The sequence below is a fragment of the Mastigoproctus giganteus genome, chromosome 5 (genome assembly GCF_048544385.1).
Source record: "Mastigoproctus giganteus isolate SK-2022 chromosome 5, ASM4854438v1, whole genome shotgun sequence".
NCBI lineage: Eukaryota > Metazoa > Arthropoda > Arachnida > Uropygi > Thelyphonidae > Mastigoproctus > Mastigoproctus giganteus.
In genome coordinates this window covers 59,435,510-59,455,821 of record NC_143579.1, presented here as the reverse complement: position 1 = coordinate 59,455,821, position 20,312 = coordinate 59,435,510, and the positions used below count along the sequence as shown (strand labels likewise).

The 20,312-nt window shown below is 35.8% G+C and overlaps 1 protein-coding gene across 1 annotated transcript in view; it reads left to right on the top strand.

The window, feature by feature from the left end:
• LOC150085431 (uncharacterized) overlaps positions 1-20,312 on the top strand; it is an 87,661-nt gene that overhangs the window by 41,536 nt on the left and 25,813 nt on the right. Inside the window, exons 3-5 of the mRNA XM_090373234.1 lie at positions 17,183-17,395; positions 17,545-17,640; positions 19,476-19,601. Coding sequence (XP_090229360.1) covers positions 17,183-17,395; positions 17,545-17,640; positions 19,476-19,601 — 435 coding nt within the window. The remainder of the gene's footprint in view (positions 1-17,182; positions 17,396-17,544; positions 17,641-19,475; positions 19,602-20,312) is intronic.

Sequence of the window (20,312 nt, the reverse complement as noted above, 5' to 3'; positions counted from 1 at the left end):
AGCTCTATCTGTATTTGACAAAATTTTCAAAGTATTTTGTTGCTTACGCAAACCACAGCTTAATATTTGCAATTAAATATTTGAATGTCCAATTACCATTGAAAATGCGGCATTCGGCATCAATTTTTCTTTTCTTTAATTGGCTCATTTTATGGGCTATAAATTATATTAAATTAAAAATTGTAATAATTAGAAAAGCCATAAACTGACTTATAAAATATCTTGCACCAATATTATTTTTTTCATTAAGAAGTCAAACCCAAAGGAACTTCGTTCGATCGATACTACAATAATAATTAGGAAAAAATACTCTTTGACGCTGCGTAGAATCACCTGGTTAACTGCTTACTGCTGTACGCTGCACTGCCGCGATTCCCGATTGAACCGAATTAAGCCGAACGTTTACGGCGAGTGTAGTCAGGTATGGATTTTCTATATTTATGCATTTACGGAGGGGGCCGGATGTGGCTCGCGGGCCAGCTGTTGCCCACCCCTGGCCTAAACTATGCTCAACGATTTGAGAACAAAAATAACAGCTCCGCATTTGTTTACAAACATCCTACATGCGAACCAACCTCCAAATATAAAGAAAAATATTATCAGGGGCCTTCAAGTGTACGGTCATAACGTCATGTGCATTATGTCTGTAGAAGAGTGTTCGCGGCTAATCACAGCCTAGAAATTCCTCCAGTTGTCCGAGGGAAATCGAATCCGGACCTCTGCAAAAGAGTGGCAGACAGAGCGATGTCGTGCTGACTAAGCGTCCACAAAGGACTCCAAATATAATGCTGTCATCTACTTACAATCTTAAAATATTTATTTTTCCTTTGAACAAAGACAACTGAAATGATGTCAACCTAATGCTCAATGTAAAAAAACACGGGACTGAGAAACTCTAGTTTTCCATCGCTAATTATCAATGAGCGACCGATATGAACTGAAACAGCAATAGATAATCTATAACCATCTCCCATACCATAAATGACTGCAAGTTTCCGGAGGGATGGGGGGGAACATAAAATCCTCGACAGAGATCGATTAACTCAGCCACGTTGTGAAAAAAAAGCGCGTCAGTGACGAGACTTGAAATCAAGCCTTTTCCATCTGGTGTTGAAGGGTAGTGATTATAACCACTGTGCTACAAGCAACGGCCAAACGTGGTAATAACTTGTATTATTATGTACAGTAGTAGAATCTCCAAGCATTCAAGCAGGGAGGACACACACAAAATGTAGCGTTATTGGGTTGCCTGCTCAGATGCCAATTTATTGCATTTTCCAGATAGCAAAAAATGCTGTATCACTGGAATTTTACTGTAATTAGGACTGCTAAAATTATAGAACTTTTAATTTTTTTAAATGTAATTTCTCCCAAACAAGGTTGCTAAGTGTAGTGTCCGGTATTTGAGCTTACTAGAGGTAAACAAATTCAGGAAATACCGGAGTCCAGTGTTTTATAATTAAGTTTTACGAGTAGTATAATTGTTAGTTTAATTCTAATTACAATTTAGTGTTCGTTTAGTTTTAATAAATTTTGCAACCATTATTGCTTCAGCCAGAACTGTATCTTTTTAAATCTTTATTAACTTCACCCAGCCAAAATTAAAGTTTGAAGAGTTTCAATAAAATTTCAATTTCTGCTGCTGTACTTAACAGGTTGTGCATTGAAGTTGTTCGAACTTTTTTTTTTTTAAATATACTTCTCAACTGTTTAGAAAACTAAATTTAAGTTATATATTAATATTTTAAATAAGGTTTCAGTTTAGTGCCATTATATTTTATATTAGTACTTGAATACCCGTGGCGAATATTTCGCCAAAACTGAGGAATTTATTGTAGCTTAAACACAGAGCGTACAGATAAAGCAGAAATATATGAGCTTTCGGCTATATGGTAGCCTTCGTCAGAAATCAAGCTTTCTGACGAAGGCTACCATATAGCCGAAAGCTCATATATTTCTGCTTTATCTGTACGCTCTGTGTTTAAGCTACAATAAATTCCTCAATGAATCCAGAGCGCGTAGGCCTGTTTCGTTATGTTCGCCAAAACTGTTTCAGAAAAGAAGTAAAAATTTTATATCGAATTACAAAAACCTTTCCCTCGGCTCCCTTCACTGTCACTAAGTCCGTCCCACTGACACTCAGTGGACGGACTCGGGTAAAAATGCAATTTAATATTTTTTTACAAGTATGACTCCTTTAGAACTGTAATCCTTTAAAAGAATTAGTTATTGCACAAAAATTATCTGGACCTGAAAGTACTAAGTAAAGTTGCTCATGAGCAAAAACGCCAACTTTGTTGCAGGTCTCAACCTGAGATTGGTTGATTGTGATGATAAAAACCTAAGAAATTGTCTTCTCTTCAAAGTAAACGGCAAATTAGTTTCACTGGGAGCTAAATCAATTCTTGGGATTTGAAAATCGATTTGAAAACTTTTTGGAATTTTTTTTCCCCCCTCAATTTTACTGCTAAATAAACCTATTGCAAAAGGAATCGGGTCAAAAGCTTGTTGTTTAGTCTAAGTTATTCAAGTTCAAAGAGCATTCCGTACATAATCAAATTATTATATAGATTTCTTACTACCTAATCCCTTCAAATGAGATATATTATTATTATTTTTATGTAAAACATTCCTTATGGGTGTGTTCGGTATTTTAACCATCCAGCATGCCAAGGGTCTCTGGATTCGCTATGCTGCAACTTTTAACTGTTTTGTTATTTACTTTCACTTCTATTATTCACAGAAAACAGAAAAATTCAATTTAATTTAAGGGGAAAAAATCGAAGTTCCCTAATGTAACGCAATGCGTAAAGCAAAACCTTTTGGAAGCCTCTCGTTATATTGTCTGCAGAAAAAGTGAGCATTTAACTTTATTTAATACATTGCATTTCACATGTACTGCATTATAATTTTATATAGACTATAAATTGCAAGAAGCATATGAAGCATATATTTGGTTCTTACAAATGAAACATTGCATTTCATATGCATTGCATTGTAATTTTATATATACTATAAATTGTAAGAAGCATATATTTGGTAAACTATATAGCTGAAAAATCTTAAAATTCTTTTAAGAAATACGCACAGTATTGCTTCAAAAGTGACAGTTCATTCAAGTTCCCATATATAATTTGAGTTCCAGCGCATAATTGCTTCTGAGACGCCGAACTTAATTCAATAAGTAACTGAGTTGTCGGATGCATATTTACATTTTAGGTGAGCTTGCATCAGCTGCCCTTCCCCCAAGCTTCCACCTATATGCAGCTTTGAACTCTCATCTGCAATATAGCACAACCATTGTCAGTTGGTTAGTAAAAAACTCAAAGAATAGAGACCCCACCCTAGGATCAAACTCAAAATAGCAGCGACCATTAGCCTCGCGGCGGGCCATCACACCCCATCACGAGTTACCGTCCCTACCACGAGGAGGTTTGTCTCTACTATCTGTTGCTGCTTCTGCGCTTATCAACGCATCTCACATACCAGCAAGACTGATCATAAAACTCACAACAATCAAGGAGTCTAGGAATTGTATCCTCATACACAGCTAGAGTTCTCGCTCAAACAGAATCCTTAAGTCCGCATTAATAGGATAGTACAACATAATGTGGTGCCGGTCTCTGGCTCGCCACACAAGCACACATCTGAAGGGGCTAGCCCACCTGAAAAGCCATGTCCGGTGAGGATGATGCAACAGGCCATGGCTCCCAAACTGGAGCCATGGCTTTCGCTGTCAGACCAGAATGAGATGGGGGTATAAACATGGCTTCCCTTCTCAAAATAAGTCCACTGATTCTGCCAAATGGTATCCAGCTCATCACGGATCCTTCGCCGCTCAGATGTCGAATGCGTTTTCATTTGAATAAACCACTAAATGAAACCACCATCCGTGCTTTCACACATATGTGGCTGGTACTCATCTGTGCGCAAACAACTCAATAGTTTAGTCGGTTGCTTCACAATACAGAGACCGACGCGGGTCACAAATCCAAAGAAAATTAACAAGTTGTCGAATGTAGGTTGAATTTCAACTTCTATTCTGGAAATCGAAATGCTCCTTTTTTTTTTTTTTTTTGCTATGGTGCCTTACAAATCCAGACACATTACAACCAAATGGAATGAATAATGGGGACAATGTGTTAAATTTTCGACTGGTACTGAGTTAGTCTCACTAGGAGAATCTAGAGGGTTATACTAGAAACCCTTGCCCAGAAAGAAGGCAGCAAGTCAGAGGTACCTGACTCCCATCAAAAAAGCACCACTCTTAGCAGTCGCACACTGACTTCAACACAGTGGTGTTGAAGTGGATCTTTCTGGATGAGAAACAAATGTCCATACTTCTGCAAAGAAATACAGCCGACCGGGCTAGCCGAGTGGGTAAAGTACCTGCCCGGCAACCCAAAGGTCGCGGGTTCGATTCTCGCCTCGGGCTTGGATCAAAGTACTGCAAAAAAAAAAAAAAAAAAAAAAAAACCTTGGGAGGTGCAATATGGCCACAGAAGCCGATGCGCCAACAACTACCAAATCAAAAAAAAAAAAAGAAAGAAATACACGAAGACCTCGAATTTCAGGCAGGTTGATCTAGTCTCTTCATAAATCGTGAATACTTAAGGTATTTAAATCATCGCTACCTAAGTTCAACAGAAATCTGTAACGGCATTCAAATAGTTCATTTACGTAACCGTCTTCCGCATGAAAGGGTTTAGTCGATGTTCCGGTATTCCAGAATAAAGCGATGCGTTGAGTAAGTATTTCGTAAGGATAAAACATGGTCGTTTTGCAACTGTAAAACACTCGGAAGTGGAATCATATAACGTTAACCCGCGCGCGTCTTTGAAGGCGTTGCATAGGCGTCATCCCCTTTACGTGTCCTCCCTGCAGTTAGTGTGCGCTTATGTCAATGACCCGCAAGGAACGCTACCTGTTTTCGTCAGCTGAGCGGACGACCAGGTTTCCCCAGTGGAAGTCGGCCACAGTTTGCCTGCGGCCCACCTACCAGAGGAAATGTTTGAACGACCGTGACATTGACAGTACGCGTTACTTTTCCGTATAGCTGTGGCCTCGTTCGGGTTCACTTCTCCACTACCCATCAACTTTCGATCTTTGATTATCTTTCCTAAATTCCATTTCCTTCAAGTTATTATCAGTAGCGCATTTTGAATAAACCCCCTGCTTAGTGCAACAACGAAAGTAGTGTATATGTTCCCCCCCCCCTATCTCTCTCTCTCATATCGACTTGCCACCTTCCCAGGTCAAGTTCAGTACATGCTGATATTTAAACTGCAATTCGGAGGTCATATACGCCATTACTTGCAGTTATGTCTCGTTTTAGGCATTTTTACATCTATGCAGGGTGCCTATTAGCTTCGCCATGTTCATCTGTACGCACATAACAGTGCTTCTATTGAACGCATTTTCGCCTAATAAAAATTCGTCGCCTAAGGTGTTAATCCAAATTAACAACTTCACCATTTCACTTTGTTCTAGCGTGATGGTCTCTTTAAAGTGACAGTCTTCTTGCGGTGAAACCAGTGGTGTGCAATTCTGTGCAGCTGCACCAAGACCATGAACTCATGGGGCCCAAAAGGATAGACTTTATGGGACAATAGGGAAATGTTGTGCTAGGGCCCAAGCTTGTGATGATACGCCAATAGTGAAAATGTATAACTTTCTTAAATATGCATTAATCTTTTGTCTTCTTTTCAGATGTCAATGGATTCGATCCGTGCCACGGGAACAATCTCCAAGACAATTACTCCATCACCCATAAGGACAACACATACAGGATCTATCGTCTCATACAACTGTCTTCACAATCTAGCCCTACTAAATCGGGATTCACCAAACAACAATGCCTGTTCAGTCTCCTCTGCAGTCGAATAATAAAGTTAGTCATGGCTGCTGAAAACCAAGTTTAGCAGTTCTCTGCTTATTGTTAAAGCAAGTATGGATTAATCGCGACCTAACTTGAAATCATCACAATTTCTAGACTAATATTAGATCAACGATTCGACCTCAGTCCTGACGTCCCTCTCTTGTAATATTCCTTCTGGAATTAGATGCTCCTTCCACTCACTACTCAAATTCTGAAATTGAAACAAGAAATTGCAAACCCTGGACCATCCAGGGTTTGCAAAACCTCAGAATAGAATTCGCTAGTCTCCAGCAGACTTCAAAAGGTGCACGTGTGTATTGTGCGGTGGGTCAGGTGATGCTGGTACCTGTCTCTCTCTGCAGGGCGCCCTTGTCCTTCAAGCCTTCTACTTTCCCAATGAGATCGGACCCTTTACTTCCTCCCTCATTAGGAGGAAGCCTTAATTCCCCGTCCTCCGTGCTTCCTTCCCACTTTTGCTTCCCCTCTTAAACTATCTCCTTTTCTCACTTTTTTTTTTTTTAACTTGGTCTCCGTCAGAAAGCTCAAGTGACCCTGGCGGAGACTAGCCAGGGTCACCTGAGAAAGAAAGATGGCGCAGTTGTCAAAATCACCAGTGGCACCTTACCCAGGGCAAGACCAAGGTATTTTCGAGCCCGAGCACAGATTTTTCGCCACCCTTTACTAAGGATATATTTTTCCCTCATTGTTCTTCTGTTTTTGGCGCCCCGGGCAAAGGCCCTGCTAGCCCGTTCCTTAATCCGGCAATGGTCCTTACCCTGAACACTATGCTACTGTACTGAAATTCTGAAGCCTTGATTTTCATAGTTCTTACTGTTGTATCACCAGCTTCTCGCACTAACAATAACTTCGTTTTTGAAAGTACAGTATATCCTATCCTGACCATACTTCGAAATACATAGTATGGAATATAGCAATTTTTGTTAATGAAAGTTTTATAGCAAAATTTCTCATATTTGAGACAAAGGTATTAATCCCTTGTACTAACTTTCATGGTGTCTGACAGACGTCATTTTTATAATTTTTCTTTTTCTGTTTTTTTTTTTTAAATCCTGAAATAAAATAAAATCCTCTGTACCTTTCCCTACTAGTATTCGCTGGAAATTGGTTATACTATATTTTCTACTTTCATTTAGATATACTATGAATTAAGAGAATTTGTTTCTTATTTAACAGACTCCAGGTGAATAAAGAGTATTTCTTCTAGACAATTTCCATTCCTAAGTGTTTGCAAGACTCCATCGTCAGGCGTCTAATATTGCTGTAATGCAGTGATTTCGGTGGCTAAACGCGAATAGCTAACAAAAATAGTGACGTTCACGTTGCGTCCTGCCAGATGCCACGCGAACGTCTGAGGTTTAAATGTGGTTGGGGTTAGCAACTTTAAATTCTTAAAAAAAAAGTGATAACTTTCGTTATTATTGGTTTCTCTCATTTATTTTCATTTGATATTTCTTAATGAGACTTAGAAATCATAATAGATCACCGTTTTCAATTCAGTAAAGCTAAAAGTTATTTTTTTATATAATTAAAACAAAGCAAGGGTTAAAATAGACGTCATGCGAGTGTCTTAGTTACAATTTAAGATTCGAATGAGTGAAGGTTAATATTAAATTAATGTATCATCGTATACAAATACGATGTGACATTCATTGCAATTTCAAGAAAAAACACGAGTATAAAATTAAATATCATTCATTAAATAAAGAAAATTAAAATTAAATATCATAAGCTTAGATTATAAAAATCAGTCAAGTCACAAAAATTCTGCATTATTTAAAGCAGAAGTATAATTTGTCTTCTAACTAGTTTGATGTGATATTTTAATAGACAAACGACTTTCACAGCCTCTAAATTAAGAATATTTTAAAGATTTTTAATGTAATATTACAAAAGAATATCTTATTGTTTCATTATTTATATAAAATATGCTAATTTTAAAAATTAACACAATTTATTAGCATTTTTCTTTCTTCGGGACTGTGCAAATTGAATTTAAATGCATGAATTGATTCGGGAAGAACTACTACTACACTAACCTTCATAACTGGTTGATGCCGATAATGCCCCTACGCAAAATACATAAACTGAATTTTTCACCTTAGCTGTAACGGAAGTTTGGCGAGATGGGTGGGAAGAGGTATTTACGGAGGTCACTGTGAACGATGTCGTAATCGCATATTTCTTAGGGAGTGAATAGTGGATTTTGAGAGTTAACAGAAGTCACTTAAGCATATCTGAACTTCCTATACTGCGTAAACTGCAGTATCGCTAGGTTAACGCTTTGGAAGCTAGTGTATGAAGAAAATGATTTGACAGAATTAGTTAATCGTAGCAAGCATAAAATATAAGAAGGAATAGCTTATTAAAATATCTCACCTCTCGTAATTGCTGCTGATCAATATCTAACCTATATAAATAACAAAACTTTCTGAAAGAAGTGATCTGTGACAGTTTTTGATACGATCTATTTACGTTTTTTTTTTAATGGAGTTCAACTTCCTCGTCTGCTTCTGAACACTCAGCGCCACTACGTAATACTTATCGAGAAAATAACTTAAAATAAATAAATGCGCATATTTAAAAATAAAGTAAATAAAATATTAAACATTGTTAATTAATAATGGAGTAAAAATAAATAAATAAAAATACATTTGAATGAAATTGTGTTATGAAAATACTAATCTAGCTAACTTTGTCGGATTTTTTCTCCTTCCTAGAGTTCGCTATCGTATATACACTTCATCTGATTACTGCAGTTATTGCGGAATGTATCATTTCCTAAGAGGGAATTGAGTGTTCTAGGCTACTGAGTAATCAAAAGAATCAAGTTCTCTGCTACAATATCTCAGAGCCGACCAAGTTCGTGAAGACAAGTAAATAATTTGTGTTTCTTTTCTCCACGTTAGTGCGAAATGTGAACTGCTAATGAAGATTTCGGCACGAGCTACTAACTGTTGTAGAAGGTATTATTTTGGCAAAAGTATCTTGTTAAAGTAACAAAACATTTCACATTCGTACTTTTTCTTCCATTTGTACTGCCATTAAGAATGAAAAATGAAACACCCCGACACGATGGCACGTTCGTACGTGCTAAGTACTATGGATGAACACAGACACCCCTGAAACGGCTACTAAATGAGAAGATGAAAACTGAATCGTAAGGGAAAATAATTTTTCTTGCTAAAAGTTCAAAGCATTCCATTGTCATGATCCGTTTGTGGAGGCTGTCGACAAAGCTTGGATTACATCAGTGGACGTGACCGTTTGTACCAGTCTGCAGAATTTCGTGTCACCTGAAAATATTTCATGCGAACCTAAGAAGGTACTTAGATTTCGTGTCGTCTCATAATGCACACAAGAAAATCAAGAATGTTCCAGATGGTGTGCTTTGGGCTTTTCATCTGCCCTTTTGCGTTCTTCGGGTTCTCAAGTCGACGCCTATCTTATAGCCCTAATCAGCCTTCACCTTCTATAGTACAGCTTCTATAGTATGTGAGGTGTAAATTCTTCTCCTTTTTTTGCTGCGGGAGATGTCGTTATAAACTGTACACATGAGAAATTTTTTTCCTCGAATAATTAGTTCATCACTAAGTAACTGCTTGCAGTAAAGTAATCATTATTCTTTTGACAGTAGCAAGAGTAGTGCAAGATACGGTTTTCTTTTATAGAATATGGGTTCGAGAAATTGTTTGAACTGCTTAATTGTTTTTCATTTGTTACTAGTAATCTCACCTTGGAAGTCCGTCGATCTCTTTTGAGTCCCAACAAAAAAAAAAAAAAAAAAAAATTCGAGTCAGGTTTTGCATGCAACAAAAGACACCCAACACAAATCGGATTCCATAAAGTGTGTAGCGATTCGGTCTGGTTAATTTTCATCGCTTCAAGAATTAAGACCTTATAGGATAAAAAATTATATATATATATATATATATATATATACCTTTCATGTGAGTTTAACGATTTTTCTAGCATAAAAATATGAAAGGTTTGTTGAGGTCTTGTTTTCAAATTTGCAATCAATGCGTATGCGTTTATCGTTTCCAAACGCGTACAATACGTTAGAGCAACCCCGTTTAAATATCCGCAGAGATCTTTAACACACCAGTGAAATTATTTTAATGCTTTGACATCTCTCTTTATTTCGCTGCGTGCTTCTTTTTTGCTGGAACAAGCATTTAATACAAAAGAGATGTTCCAATGAACAGTAAGGGGAAGAACGTAGTCTCACCCCCTTACTGAAAATCAAAACATCTCTTTTGTAGTTGTTCCAGCAAACAAGTGTTGATCAAAACATCTCGTTCTTAGAAGCCAGTCAGGCAACTGTCATTATGCAGCACAGATGAAGTCTGATTTGAAAAAGCTTGTTTCGCTACTGTGGTTTTCATTCGCATGTTCATGAATTTGCGTGAAGAGTTATTTTCCTGTTAGGTAGAGAGGGAAGGATAGAACGCAACATGGCGCTAACTGCTGTCTAATATCACTAGTGTACACCCTTCCTTTAGGCGTAATTGCATGTCTTAATGTTCTAATCCTTATTAGTATGCGACTACGAAATGAATGTATTAGTTCGAAGTGGAAGTTACTGGTTTCGTCGAAAGAATACAGTACTAGTAAATAAAATGGGCCGTTGACTACTTTGTGGGAATTTTTTACCTCTTTCATTTCCACCCTTTCTCCTCTTGTTTAGTGAAATGTTTGTTTACGGGGTTGAAGGCACACGAGGAGCTTGTACAAGCCTGGATGATTGTTTTCTGCTCGTGGTTAATCTAATGTGAACTGAAGTACAGCCAAAAGGTGTAGAAGAATTGTTCAGGTTTTTTGGATTTCGATTCTAGTAAAAATCTCTAAAACAAGATAAGGATCGTTTTCGATGTTTATTAAAGCTCATTCTTGTCTCACCAGATGCTTTCAACCTTACTGTATACTTTCACATCCCTTTCGAAAGTGGGTATACACAGCTACAATAAAGTTAATACATATCAATAAAGTAAGGTCCACGAACAAATAAAAAAACATTATGCAAATAAAGTTATTTATTAACTTATTTGAATAGCATTCAGTTCCATAACCAGTGGAAGTATATTGAGGTTAAAGGGTTTTTTTTTTTTTTTTTGGTTTTTTCAAACTCCCTTTCCACCGTATAGTCGAATATCACTTATAGGATGCAGCTCTTCCGAACTTTCAAACACTGTACTTCCATATACAATTCGAAACTGTCCAAAATTAGGTATTATCCATATTACGGGAAATAAAAACTGAAATATTAAGGAAATGCCAGTCAATGAAATGTTTTGTGCAAAATTAACTGTATAAAATCGCATAAATTTTAAAAATTTCTGTTTTTGCTTAATTTAAATGTACTGTAAATGATATTACTTAGATTGATATAAACCTGAAAAATAATGTTATCACTTCGTTTTATTATTTTTAAAAAAAAGTTTCTACCAGCGTATACGATACTTCGAACAAGCTTACGTACCCGACATTCATTGCAGATTAGCCGAAAAAGTTTTATTTATTGAAATGCTAACGAGATTATAATATAAATTTTCTGTTTATACTCCGGCACGACAACCAGGTCAGTAGAGTTTACAATAAATCATCAATACAAATATTTATCGTATTTAGTAGTCACGAGCTTGAACCCCCCCCCCCCCGTCCACTCAAGGAACGCGTGCTATGCACTCTCGCTCCTGACCACTCGTCTACGTCAGGCCTAAATATATATAATAGCCAATTAGTCTCCTAAGGTAAAATTAATAGTTGTCTTCGAGGATACTATTTCATGTGTCAGGTTTACGAAGCTTAATTTCGGAATTAAAAGTAAAACTGGTGAATTATACCCATTCTTACAATAAATAAAGTTCTTATTAAAAATAGCATTCTTGAGAATCATCAGCAACATTTTCTTTCAAATTCGCCTTGGTTTATTCACTAATCAAGATTGCATCTAATCAAGTTCAAGTGAGCGAATGAAAGCTAACCGATATAATTTTTGTCTTAAGTTCACGAGAGTTCATGAAAAGGATGCAGCGTTGGGTTGACTACTCTAAGAAGTATCCTGTAGTACTACTATTCTAACTTAAATCAGTATTCCACCTGTGTTTATTTCACTTACTCATCAAGAGACTCGTTTTGGCCCGCGCCATTCATTAGTAAACCTTTTTGATACGCTGAGATATCCTCCTCTCTTGTATTGTGTAAACGGTGGAACAAAAGAAAGCGTATACTTCCTGTTAATTGTATATTCCAATCATTCAACCTTTTATACCGTGTCCTTACATATTTAACTAGAACTTTATTTCGTCATTCTTCGTGAGTAAAATACGCTAGCGGAGTAATGAAGTTTACTTTTTTTCACCTCAGTTAATGGTAAGTTATTCATAAGTGAATTAAGGATTTCTGTTTAGCCAGTTATCTCATTTACTTTCGAATCTTTTCAGATTTCGTGCAAATCGATCCATGAATACACATGTGTACAGACATAATACATATGGAGAGGGGTCTCTCAAATACAGTACAGTATGTAAAGATTCCGACGTATTCCGAACTTTCTCGCCTAAGTTTAAGAGCATGCATGCCCCACGATTAAGAATTATGCATAATAAATAAACACATTTAATTCTTCTCAATGTACCTTTTGAAGCATATTAAAGCTGAACTGGACAATACGATATTCATGAAGATTGAATATCCACCAAAAGGGTATCGGGATTTCGCCAACTACCACCCACTGGGGAAAAAAAAATTAGATTCGGTTCCTGAGTAGAGAATTCTATATGTATAAAGGCTTGAGGTATTAGTTGGTTTCAATGGAAACGTACGATTTTATCTTCTGGAAACTGGTTTTTCTATACATACATACATATATAAATTGGTCTAGGTTCTAGAATGTTGTATACAATTTACAAAAATGATATACGACGCCTCATAATCTTTGAATGCTTGGCTCATTCTTTAAACAACCTACCTCATTACAATGAATCATGTTTTTGATCCTTATCTTTGATCAAGAATGGAAGTTTTGTATTATAGCCTTCCTTTATGTTTTGTATATATTTGTATTTCAACACAATCCGACCCTTAATGCGTTCTTTCTCGCCCTAAGTCGTTTCGTCTTTACAAAAAGCTGACAAATACTCGCTAATATTTCACCTTCCCCATTCAGTTCCCTCTGCTACACCCAAATATCCTCCATGTTTACAAAAATTTCTTTGCTATTTCCTCCTTCCTGATGCTGCCAACAGTTTGTTCATTTCCGAATGGTCCTACCTTATCCCCTAAACGTTGTTGCTTTCTTATTAGACACATCTCTTCCCCCTTTCTCTGCAGTATCCGTGTTTTCAGTGTTTCGGGCAACTCTTATCGTCCACTTCCGTATTTTCTTACAGTACAGTGTTTGATTGTAATTTCACACTCGCCAAACCCATGGCAATTTTACAGTCTTTGTAGAGATTTACTTTAGGGCATACGTTGCGGTCATCAATACTTGTCTTGAATACCTACCTAAACGATGGAGATTGTCTTCCGCAATGGACCTGGATTCTCGTTGACCAATAGAAGACATTTCTCCGAAAGTGATGATGGAATTTACTTTTACGTGAAGCAACACCGAGGGCCATTGAAAAATTCTACCAATATTATTCTCTTTAATTATATTTTGTTTTCTCGAATGTATTTCATTTAATTATTTGCAGATATTTATGTTACACTGCTTGACTGGCTTGTTTGTATCTTCACAGAACAGCAGATTATTCGGTGTGTTACAGCAGTGTTTTAAAATAAAATTTATAAATAATTTTAATCTTTATTTTTAAGAGTTTTTTTCCATTAAATTTTGCAAAAAAAATTTCCATGTATTTTCCCCATATAAGTTCTTGAAACCATTCGTATTTCTCGGTACCAGTACTCTGGTTACGGCGATAGGTTGCAGAAATTTAACATTGAATTTTGTGTATGTTGTAATTTTCAGAAACTTTATTCTGCCACCATTCTTTGTGCAGGCGAATAAAGGTAGATGGACGAAAGAACAGCTAGCCTTTGAGTTGATGTTGAATTTTGAACCGGTACTATTGGCTGATTCATGTTTTTACTGGTTTAGGAGGAGACGTTTATACAGGGTGAAATTATTTTAAGTTCTATGGATAGTCATAACACTTTTAACAACCCTTTGTACGCCTGAATATGACATTCCCGTTTGTTATTTTATCTTCAGTTATTTTTTTTTAGGCAACTGCAATACATTTTGATTACCATAAAGTTTTTTTCTTCGTTTAGCAAAAATCTGTCCAGTTACTTTTTAAAAAAAAAATTTTTATCGTTGTTGCTGTCATGAACATTACCAGTTTCGCGAAAACTGGTTACTAACCGTGAAGTTTTTGATTTATTTAGTACTGGTGAATCTGGATATGTCTTTCTAAAAATTGTTTTTGAATATCATGTTGGATGAGTTTGGTAACATACGCAGTTCTTACCAAAATGAGAGAAATCAACTCTTCCATTTTTGGTTGCCAAATTTTGAATCGCCCTGTAGATACCACTTCGGAAGTGTCAATGCAAATTATTACTTTTCAAATATCTGGAAAAAACTTGTAGCAGAAACTGAATGTCTGTATGATAGGTAGTGGAGAAAATCTGAGAGATAACATTGATTAACTTTAATGGCTCTTTCGGTTAGTATTTTATAAATACTTTTATTTTGGAGATATCCTACATATGGGAACAATACAAAAAGTTACTAGAGGTTGCATGAGATTTGTAGTCCAGAGATTAACCAGGCACTTAAGTCTGTCCTGGTTATGGACTATTTTTCTTATATTGTATAGTAGATTTCAAACTACATCAGTCCGCAAACTGGCAGTAAATTAATATACATAGTCCCAAAAAACTGAGCATAATTTTCTTTAATTCTGCAATAAAGTGGTATTCTAAGTAAATTCATATTGGATGGTATTTCAGCATGACTGAAATAGCATTCAGTATGGGTCAAAGTTGGAAGAACTATTCCTTACTGTTGGGTGATTATATTCGTGTACCTAAGTAATTCCCTACTTGCCAAAAATATCTATTGATCAACTCATGTCATGCTGTCTAATGATATCACTTGATTTAATCGCAGACTCCATAAGCACACAAATGAACTAATTATTATTACCTTCATCCTAAATAACTACTCTCGTTTTCTGAAATAAAAGTTATTTTACTCAAACTGACATAGTTTTCACTTTTGGTTTTTTTTTTTGGTTGATATTTTAATGTACATATAATTTTCAGCAGTCTTACTAACTGTTGCTGCCACTCCGTATTTCTCTGACATTCCTTTCTTCCGGAGGTTACGTGAGACGCACTCCTGCTCTCGCATTGCGTAGTTTTAACATGTCGTAAGGTTGGATGCCGAGTAACCGGAATTCAAATAACTCTTAGAAATCCTACAACCGGAACAGGTACCCCGAAGGATTCTCCTATCCCTTCCCCAAGTTGCTTCCAGTTCTAACAGAGATATGAAGGAGAATCTGATCACTATTTGCATCACGTGGGAGCGTTCTTCCTCTAACCCAGTGGAATGCACGTTAGCGTCCATTGACCTAGGTTGTTTACGAGTTAAAAGAAAGCAAGTGCAGGTTAGCACTGCTATTGACGCTCGTGCGTTACTATCGCCCCGTTTGTATCGTGTTACTCTGTAGGTGTCGTTTGACTGTCATTTAGGGGTTTTTGTGCCTTTTCTCTATATTTTGACATCCCGCAAACTAAGATTACCCCCTACGTAACGAAATATAGGCCGGAGGAAAACTTCAAATGCGAATAATCTGCGTGATCCTTGAAAAGATTGCCAAAGGTTCAGAAAACTTGACGGATATTCAGAATTAGGTCGAAGTCAAGCTGGGTGTTTATCTGGAGGGAATAAAAATGTGAAAGCTCTTCGTATAAATTTATACATGAAGTAAACAAACCGATTAAGGAGAGAACAAAATAATGTATCTTGATTCAGAGGTAAAACAGTAATTGGTATGGAGGGTGTATATAAGGTAAAAAACCTGACCCAGTTTTAACAGGATGCCGTTAAAAACCAAATATTCGTTTCAGTTAGTTGGAACAAATAGCATAAGAAGAACGTATCTACAGCGCAGCGACGGTTGAATGTACTTAGATTTCTATCCTGAGGACATTCTTATTCCAAACGTAAGAAAATGTGTGAATTCTTTGTCTGCCGAGAAGATAATGTTGAGTAGGAACGCTGAGATCAAAAAGCCATTTTCACTGTTTACCAATTTTTACGATCGGAAAAATCATCGATCAGAGAAACCATCAAATCTCTATTGATATCCAAACGAATTGTTCAGATTTTCCAAGAGATGTTTGAAAAAATGAAGTTTATCAAAGAATTATTGCTAAAGCAGTAAATACGAGTGGAAAAAACTCTAGCTTCAGTAGATGAATAAACAAAATGTAAATGTTATATTAATAATTGTTTTGCTGAATGTTGTATTTTTTTTTTTCATATTTTCTTCTTTTCAATAAAGAATTAGATGTGATTTAATTTTCCTACTTTTGTAGGACTGCTCATTTGGTACCATGTGTCCTACAACCGGCTCGGAAATTGTCACCGTAACTATCGCAGATGTCCACAATGCGTATCGTTAGATGACTAATAATGATGGCAGTGTTGAGCAATAGAGCGACCAACACTTGCACGTGTTGTTAGGTTAGCAATGCAGGACTTCTTAATACCATGCTTAAATTTTTTGTTGTACTCAGTTTCTTATTGTATATAAAATATCCTTCAAGTTACTCCACCGGTGGTATTAAATCAGTATAATGAAGGATATGTCACACTTCTGTTCAATGTTTGCGCCTTCCTACCTAATTAGCATCGATATGGGCCAGAGTTTCCCAAACTTTTTTGCTCACGGACCCCTTTTTGCTTTGAAAAATAACCACAGATCCTTACATCCTAGATCATTTAAATATGGTGGGTCCGGTGATTTGTTTTTTTATTATGTTTACAAACTACCTTTTTTAGCTTGACACAAAAAGTAATTGAATAATAAACTGTCAATATTTCAGTATACAATCAATCGTACCTCATAGGTTACTAGTGTGAAGAGTGGTAGACAACCGAATTCTCGTGTCGGGTGTGGCACCAGTCTGTAACGATATTTAGATTTTGTTTTAAAAAATAAGTAAAATTCAAAATACAGAAATTATCTGCGGATACCAAGGGATCCGCGGAGCGCAGTTTGGGAATAAGGTTTTTTCTTATTTTATTTCATTTTTATTTTTCAGTTCTTAATATAGCAGCAGGCAAAGCTCCCATGCAATCCTCTGTTGTAGGCAAAGGAATACCCCAAAAAGCCATAGATGGCAGTACTAGTACTTTCTTTAATGCCGAGACTTGTACTATGACGGAAGCTGAGAGGACACCCTGGTGGTACGTCAACTTGCTGGAACCCTATATGGTTCAACTTGTACGAGTGGACTTCGGCACATCGTGTTGCTGTAAGTAGAGTTCTTCGAATTTTAAAACTACTCTGATCGAGTACATTTTATAACCATAGATGATATGTTTATTTTTAACAAACCATGTTGACATCATTAATTTTGTTTTTCGGCTGTATTTCCTTCTTATATCAATTATATATTTTCAGCTAACAACAGACCTGCGACTATTATCGTACGAGTAGGAAATAATCGTCCCGATTTAGGGGTTAATCCAGTTTGTAACAAGTTTACGGGATATCTTGGTGAGTGTATTTGCAATTAAAATTTAAGTCATCTTGCGATTAGCATTGAATCGAGGTTTAAATACTAATATTTCAATCAATTAAATTTGGACTTCTCCCGAAGATGGGGTTACGAGTAAGGATCTCGATGTAATACGATTTATTTGATATCATATAATATTTGGCTCTTGCTTATTGTAGTCTTTATTTTAAACAAAATAAAGAATAACATTTAAGAATTCAGGATACCATACTCATCGAACTACGGCTCCAAATATTTAGCAACCATTAATATTTAATTAATGCATTAATTTAATATTACAGCCATAATGAATATATAAACTCTTCTGGACGTATCGAGAATAAGCAGAAACATATTTAATAATTTTACTAATCTGCCAAATTCATTACGATGTTTTCAAAACTATTCAAAAATTCGTTGCGTTAAACTATAGATATGCCCACTGTTATTTAAATAGAAATGCTAACACTCCCTCTAGATATACAATATTTTATATATATAACAATTACTCTGTATAATAAATTCAGGCTTTTCAGTTTTTACATTAAATTAAATTTTCTGTTTTATACTCCGAGATGACCACACGGTCAGAGGAGTTCACAAGAAACAGCACCGTATTTAGCAGTCTTGGGCTTGAACCCCAGTCACTCATAACTACAAGTAGTTATTCCTAATGTAGATAATACTTAAATTTTAAGTCCCGACAGGTATTTCTATGGTACTTGAATGTACTGATATCGACTTTTATTAGTCAAGTTAACGATTTAGTGTTTAAATAGTATTCATCAGTATCCTACAGAATTCCATGCTTTATTTATTTTATTATTATTATTTTTTTATGGCGCGCTATGGCCATAGATGTCGATGCGCCTAAAAAAAAATTCCCAAACAAACAATTTTTTTTTTTTTTTTCGTTTACCTGAATTCAACCTTTCACTGCCTGCCCGTGTGGTCTGATATTTTGCCTTGGTTCGCATCTCTTTCACCGTAATGATTATTACCAAAAATACGCTTGAACACCTTCATGTGACATTTAAGTAATACATTATCTTGTTCCACGTTCAGGTTTTTTCAGATTTAGAATTTTGAGGAAGCTTGATCGCATTACCGAAAAAAATGAGTTGAGAAGGAACTGCATTTTTGTCAAATTACCCAGGTTAAATTCTCTCTGCCTTGTTTTTTGTAATACGAGTGTAAATGCTATCCACAAATCACGTTACTATCAACTGTTTATACGACGCAATATGTTACCAGTAATCAAACATTAGGCTTACAAAGTACTCTGTGAGCCTAAGTCAAAAGTACAGAGTACAAAGAAGATCATTATAATAATCCATATTTTCTGCTATTATTATAATAATTTTCTGATTATTATAATGAAGATCATTATAATAATCCATATGCTGTTTAGCAATTAAGGCAATGTTCATTTAATAATTGTGCTGCGCATTCGTAATTTTACATGTCGTTGGTAGATGTCGACACAAAATAAAGAATATTGCTTTTAAAATAAATTTCATTGCTCTAGCATTCTGTTATTCAAAGTGATAATTTTCATAGATTCTCTTTAAAATGTCTTATTTTTATCATGTATATGCTGTATGATATTATTTTTATATAAAAGTTCGTGATCTAACGGTACTTTTATATGGTGGATTATAACATCGAAACTCAGTAAAAATAATAAATTGGATTTAAGTAATATTTTTAAAGTTCTTTATACACAACGGCTATGTTTTGAGATAGCTGATAACCATAATAAATGTATTATTACTATTTAGTATTTTCCCTAATTGAAACTTCAATATAATACAAAAAATATATTTTTTCACAGAGGAAGGTCGTCCACTATTTTTGCCATGTACAACAGCCATGCCCGGAGCCTTCGTTAGTCTTCATTTAGAAGGTCCGCCTGGAAATCCGTTGTCCATCTGTGAAACATTTGTCTACACGGATCAAGGTAGGTATTATCTGAACTGGCATCTCTCTTTCGCTCTCAAAATCTATTTAAAATTCGTATTTGAAGTAACTATTAAGTGCTGTATTTCAGTCTTGTTTTCCAGTAATATTTGCTTTCTATTTGTGCAGTTATCAGCAGGCATTTTCGGAAGATTTTAGATGCTAATGATATTTAATTGCATCCTTTCGGCATAATTACAAAAGAGAAAGACCCACGTAAAGCTAACATGATCTAAAAGTTCTACCAGATTAAAAGAGACATTACTAACTTACCCACGTGTGAAAGTACTTTAGAGTAAAATGTCACAACTATAGTAACCACTGTGTGCCATTTTTTTTTTTTTTTTTTGGACCATCGCGACCTTTCAACCCTCACACAAGAACATTAGTTTCTGGATGTAGTCAGCATGTAATTCATCTTTATTTGGATTTTGGTTCTCCAAAATCGCAAGCAATAATATTAGAAAATGCAAACAAAATAGTACTGTTGTCAATAATTCTGACGAAGCCAATCTATTATGGGAACCTCCAAGTAAAAATAAACTGCCAAAGAGTGCAGAATCGAATAACACTCGATTATGTTATTATACTCTGGCTTCATAAATAATTAGTCAACTGTGCAAATCTAGATAACGGTGATGGTTTTTAATAGTTACCATCGTTCTCTAGATTTTCGCACAGCAAGCTGAAATCTTTCAATGTCTCGGTAGAT